At 30.5% G+C, this 6,421-nt stretch overlaps 1 protein-coding gene across 2 annotated transcripts; it reads left to right on the forward strand.

Moving 5' to 3' along the window:
- The first annotated feature begins 1,307 nt into the window (after positions 1-1,307).
- On the forward strand, positions 1,308-5,477 carry LOC109814572 (Endosomal targeting BRO1-like domain-containing protein). Of its 2 annotated transcripts, XM_020379030.3 has the most exons (6): positions 1,310-1,752; positions 2,592-2,759; positions 3,265-3,526; positions 3,612-3,778; positions 4,218-4,367; positions 4,870-5,477. In XM_020379030.3, exons 1-6 carry the CDS (start codon positions 1,708-1,710, stop codon positions 5,221-5,223), a joined length of 1,146 nt encoding a protein of 381 aa, XP_020234619.1. In that variant the 5' UTR covers positions 1,310-1,707; the 3' UTR covers positions 5,224-5,477. The 2 variants fall into 2 exon arrangements, with proteins under 2 accessions (XP_029130438.1, XP_020234619.1); XM_029274605.2 differs by lacking the exon at positions 4,218-4,367 and having other exon boundaries at positions 1,308-1,752.
- Positions 5,478-6,421: the final 944 nt, after the last annotated feature.

The raw sequence follows: 6,421 nt of genomic DNA on the forward strand, positions 1-6,421 counted from the left end.
ACTACAAGAAGTGTTAAATTTTTTATTGACAATATCAAATCTTCTTCCTTCTCCTGTCTTTTTTTTCTCCACATTAACCTCAACTCAAATCACAACAATAACCTAATTTTTAAAAATTCCTTAAACTATTTATACTCTAACCAATAAAAAAAAACATAACTATCACCACTAATCAACATATAACATCCATATAGTTATATAAATATACATTAATGAAAACAATGTTAGAATATATAAATATACAAAGAATTCAAACAAATAACAATAAAAATAATATGATATATTAATAATCACCTCAACTAATTCAAATTTAAATATAATAATACTACTTAATGTTTATTATTATTATCATAATATATACCTATTACAATCATCTTAATTATTATAATTTATATAATAATATATATTTTAAGAATAGAAAGAAACTTTGATGAAATAAAAATAGAAAAAATAATATATATGTTATAATCACCTTAAATAAATAAAATCAAAATATAGTAATTTAGATCAAAATATATATTTGTTATTATGGAATTAGTTACTATAATTAAATGTGATAACAAGATTTTATAAATTAAAAAAAAAACAAAAAAAAAACAGATAAATGACAATGTTGATATATATATATTGATACGTAATATAATAAATAATAAATAATAAATATAGGTTTAATTATCTTTTTAATCTTAATAATTTTATAAATCTTACTTTTTAGATTTTATAGAAATAGACGATAAATATTAAAAATATTTTTTATTTAATAAAACATGATGTGCACAAGAAGTAATATAAAGTATTTTAAATTATAAAGATTAAAAAACTAAATACTATAATCGATATAAATAATAATAATTTGTATTATTCAATTAAATTATTTAAAATTCTAATTCTAATTTTAAGTATGAAATAAAATATACAGGAAAAGTATTTATTTTGTATGGTGATCTTTTTGATGAAGATTGGTCACTATTTATTATGATGATACACTTTATGCTTGGACTATGATTATCAAAGTGTAAAAATATATGGATAAAAATATAATTAAATCATAAATTTAATATAAATGGTTGACCCACGAACCAATAGGCTTACAAAGAACCAAACGCGTTATGTTAAGAAAAGGTCAAACTGAATGCACCTCCGACATAGTCCATGGTCCACACGAATGTCCATTCCTTCGTGAAATGAACCAGAAAATGACCTTCATATTAAATTAATTAAAAATCTTAATAGTCAATTATTATTATTATTATTATTATTATTATTATTATTATTAATTATTAATATAAACAGAATAAATGAATAACCTTTACAGCTGAAGGGAGTGGCGGAGTTCACTTCCACTTCCACAATTCTGCATTCTACACATCTCCCATTTTTTCTCAAACAATTTTTAGCTTTTGGGGTTTCGGTGTTTTGTTCTAAAGTTTCAGACTTTGTTAAAATCCCATTGCAGTTTGAACTCTGTAACTATATATGCACTAGCATATTTTTTGTTCTTTTCATTTTTTGATTAAATTTGTTTATATATATATATATATATATATTTTCCTTTTTCTCGTTTTTTGGCATCTAAATGCCGTTTTAAGAGGTGGGGAAAGCCAAGTGCTTGTGGAAATTCGACAACTTTTGGAAATTTCTCGATTGATTGCGCTTTGTTGTGTCGATTGGATCATTGGGGTGGCTTTAAAATCTAAGGGGTTGAAAATGATGCTGCATTTTGTACAGCCGTCAAAGCTGAAAACCAAGAAGGTATTTTGGCTAAAAGGGTTTTTGCAATTAGTTTGGAGTTTTGCATGATTTTGATTTTTGCGTCAGTGATATTAGTTCTTGATTGTTTGATTAGTATATGGTTTACTAAGTACTCTGGAATTGGAAAAGATAAGAGTGAAGGAATTATAATCTTAATACTCTGATAAATTGACAAACTTTCCTTGATAGCGTCTTAATTATAATCTTATGGTATGAGATGATTGTTGTTATTGAAATGCTTAGTTGCAGTGAGCTGGGAATATAGGTACTGCTTATATTCTACACCTAAATATAATGAATTTTTTTTCTATATAAATACTATATGTTGCTAAAAAAAATTCCACTTAACTGGTGAAAGTTGATCTAATTGGTAAGGATCAGATTGTGCTACATGGGATGTGAGCTTGAATCCTAAAGTAAATGTAAGAAACCTTGTTGGTGGGTAATCTATAAGTACTTATGTAAGTGCTTTGAGTTGAGTCATGAATACAATGGAAAAAACCTTGTTGGTAGGTAATCTATAAATTTTTATATAAGTGCTCTGAGTCTTGAGGCAAGTCTTGACCTGGTGAGATCCTGAGACCTAACTCACCTATACTTTCATCTTCATGTAACAAATTCAACTTTGGGTGTATACCGAAATGTAGCTCTGCCCTTGACAGTAGTTCTGTTTTTAGTTGGTCTGTATATTTGTTGGTTTAGAGCATGATAGATTTTGGGTTATTTGTTGTCAAAAAGCCCAAAACCCATATAAAAATAAGTGGTTATGTTTGGTGTCAGGAATGATGATTTCATCATTGTTAGTTAGTACTGCTGATAATTGATTTTCATGTTGTCAGATAGTGTTTGAGGATGTATATGCTGCTTGTGATTCTGCAACACTTGAGCATCTTAAGGAACTAAGCTCAAAGCGTAAAGCGATTGAAGATTCTATTAATGAGAGCAGCTTCATTACAGAAGCTATTGCAAAAGAAATGTCTGGAGGGTTGGAATCTCGCTATGAACAGGTAACTATATATGCTGTGCTCTCTGTATCAGATCATTTACTCACATTGTTCTTTGAACAGTATTCAAATGACAATAATATTGATCCTTGATTCCAGCTGTGTTTTTCTCTTTGGCCTTCTTATTTTACTTGTGTTAGTTGTGTCTTTTCCTTTTTGGTAAATAATGCTCACACTGTCTTGTAACTTGTAAGTGAATGTTAACATCAACCTTGTTGAAAGGGCAAAAAAGGAACAGATGTCTAGTTGTACTCACTTTCATTTCCCTTTGTGGGGGCAATGTATTTTATAAGGTCATTGTGGAATGACTTAAGGATGGTATTATGGAACTGGTATATTTTCCGAGTATTCTCTAGCAGGCAATACGTCAATGTGAAATGGTGTTTATGTGTGACCAATTATGGTTTAGACTCTAGACTCAATAGTAATGATCAGTATTTGATAAATGATCAAATTTCTGACTGTACTGATAAATTGTTGTCATTTTGTTTTTTTCTGTCTGCATCAGGATGTTCACAAAATAGAGCAGTATCTGCCATTACTGGAAAATTTGTTTCCCTATGCTGATGTAACAAACACCAATTACCGAATGGCTCAATGTACTGCAGCTCTTAAGATACGCTGGAGTAGTGCCCTGAGCACATCTTCTTTCTTCAATTTCAAGGGCCCCAAGTTTTTCCAAATTGACAATTTGCGATTTGAGCTTGGTATGACCCTTTTTCTTTGTGGTGGAATCCTGCGAGAGAGGGCTTTAGAAGTTTTATCAACTGGTACACTGAGAAACTCAATCCCATTTCATAAGATAAACATGTCCTGTTGAATATGTTTATATATGCATCATTGTTTGTTCTCCAGATTTGGTTCAATCTGCCACCATTTTCAGACAAGCTTCTGGCATTTATCAACACCTGGCACAAGATGTTCTTCCCCCCTTACAGCCTGCATTGCCTCTAGAAAAGCCACCTGAAGCTCTGGCTGCAGTATCCACCATTATGAGCCTCATTTGCTTGGCAGAGGCCCAGGTTGGTGTTGTTTTGTGTCATTTTCCAAATTGTTTCATTTTTATGTGTTGAATTGCATATTATCATATCATGAAACTTAGGGTCTGTTTAGATAAGTTTCACTACAAGTATTTATATAAAAGAAAAATATAAAGAAAAATCAAAATAAGTTTCTCCATAAACTAAAATTAGCTCATGGATGAGTTATAAAAATAAGATTTTGGAAAAGCTAATGGAAGAAACTTCTACAAAATAGCTTATGTATAAACTAATTTTAGCTTATGAAGAAACTTATTTTATTTTTCCTTCCTACTTTGTTCTCTTAGAAGTTCTTGTGGAGAAGTTTATCCAGACACACCCTTAGTTACATTAGCTATGAAAATGTATAATTTATCCCAGTTTATAAAGATAAAGTTCAACAAGTTTGTCGTTGTCAATAACTACTGTGATAACTTTATAGGCAGTAACCATAAGGAAGGCTGAAGAGAAAGGTACTTCTTCAAGTCTTCTGGCAAAGTTGCATCATGGTGTTACACTTTTTCTTGAAGAAGCTATTGGAATTTTTCATACAGTTGTCACACAGTGCAAAGACATTTCATCACGCTTATTGGTATGGATATACCTGCCCTTTTCATATTGGTAGAAATCATCATCGATATCCACTCCGCATCTCATTCAGTTAATGCAAATTCGGAACTAGTATCTCATTGTATTGTTACATGCATAATTGCGTTCACATGGTCTGTTTTTTCTTTTTCCTTAATTCATTTTATTGGTTTTTTTTTCCTGATCCTTAGTCACAGATCAATAGGAGGGGAATGTAACAATGATATTCCCAACGTAACAAACCATCAATAGGAGTGAACCTTGATATTCTTGTAGTGGTGAAAATGAAGAGGATTGTATTTGTAGGAAATAGGAATGAAATGGGGTAAATAATGTTACGTGTCAAGCATAGTCTATCTAAGATACTTTGTAAGATTTCTTCATGTCTCCTTTCTCTTTTGTTATGCCTATGTTATTGTTAATCATTTTATGTTTGTTTTCCATTTTGGCCTTCCACTATGGTATTGTGAAATTCTCAAGTACCCTTTCACGTATGCTATATGCAGGAATTCATGTATTTCTGCAAGTGTTTACATGAGTTGAAAGGTCAGCAATACCATGCAGAAAGCTTGAAAGCATGTGGTCAAATAGGGGCTGCTATTGGAGTTCTTTGTTCTGTGTTGAGTAATGTAAAAAAGAAGATACCAGGAGAAGAACCTTGGAAATCTATTTACCAAAAGCAAATTGAAGATGCTTCTGAAGTGCTCAGAAAGTTTGTACATGAGAATGATTTTGTTTGGCATGAGAAGATCCCTTCAGGAGATGAGTTACCCTTGCCAGAGGGTAATAAAATAGTCACTTTTAAACCTTATAGTCCCAAAAGATGGGAAACACCACTTGCTTTCAAGAGAAAAATGTAGAAGAAAAAGCAAATTGTTTCCTCCACTTTTTCTTACACCTCTGGAGAAGACAAAGGGGAGCTAGAAAGCAAAGTTCTTTTCCAATGAGTGTAAAGATAGGTGTAGAAAAATGTGATGTGAAAAATAATTAGACGTGGAAAGAAATTATGTTAAGGAAATCTAGTCTATTTGATCAAAATGGTCATGGCCTCTCACGGATTTTTGGTTTTTTACACCTTTATAGGGTACATGAAATATAAGAATTTAATGCCGTACTTATTGTTGTTTTCTTATACCTTTGTACAGACTGGTGTTCTTAACGCGTAGGGATCGGTTTGCTTAAAGTTTTGCCATAATTTGTTATATGAATCCCCTTTAGGCTTACTTGGATAATTTTTAAAAAAATTATTTTTAAAAGGAAAAAATAGAAAATAAAAAAAATAGTTTTTCATAAACTAAAATTAATTTACAAATAAGTTAATTTGTAAATTTTTTTTTCATATAATTTCTTTAAAAACCAATTATAAATAAGCTTATACATAAATTAATTTGAATTTTAAAAAAATATTTTATTTTGTTTTATTTTTTAGAAGTGTTCTAGTCTTAAGAGTATTGTTGTGAATTAGTTTTCAGGCATGTATACTAGCGTGTTTTTAGGAGTTCCAAGGATTGAGATAAAACAAGCTACAAATAAATTAAGTTGGTTTCTATAAGTTTATGTTAAAGACTTAGTTAAAAACAATACCCATTTCATATTATAATTAGTTAAACTGATTAGGGAGTTAATAAGGAAGCCACGTGACAACCAATCAGTTTAATTTTGATAATTTTGTTAGGATTTCCAATTTTTGCATTGTTGGTTGTTTTAGTTAGTTGGTGCAATGCACCTCTATAAATAACTAGCTCTAAATTGAGCTTGGTAATTTTTGAAACAATCTTCTTGTAATCTTTCTCTCAATTCAATATACAATTCTTCGGATTCATCTTTTGAAATCCCTAAGTTTTGTAAGTTCTTCGAATAATTCCTATTCCTAGAACTACCTTCATTAGTGATATCAGCTTCGGCCTTCCATCGACAAATATGGCAGAAGCAACTCGTCTTCAAGCAACGATGTGTGAACAAGAAGGGCAGTTGGAAAACAAGATCGTATCAAAACTTGAAGCGCGAATAATGGAGATTACATCTTCAATTCGGCAAGCAATTGATGCTTTAGTGGAT

Source organism: Cajanus cajan, chromosome 11 (genome assembly GCF_000230855.2).
Source record: "Cajanus cajan strain Asha chromosome 11, NIPB_CcT2T_4, whole genome shotgun sequence".
In the NCBI taxonomy this organism is placed as follows: domain Eukaryota; kingdom Viridiplantae; phylum Streptophyta; class Magnoliopsida; order Fabales; family Fabaceae; genus Cajanus; species Cajanus cajan.

What these genes read in the sequence shown, in the direction of transcription:
- LOC109814572 (XM_020379030.3), top strand. Translation starts at nt 1,708, where the DNA reads ATGATGCTGCATTTTGTACAGCCGTCAAAGCTGAAAACCAAGAAG. An exon ending in CAAAGCTGAAAACCAAGAAG is followed by an intron (nt 1,753 to 2,591) that starts GTATTTTGGCTA and finishes TCATGTTGTCAG; the next exon opens with ATAGTGTTTGAGGATGTATA. An exon ending in TTTGCTTGGCAGAGGCCCAG is followed by an intron (nt 3,779 to 4,217) that starts GTTGGTGTTGTT and finishes ATAACTTTATAG; the next exon opens with GCAGTAACCATAAGGAAGGC.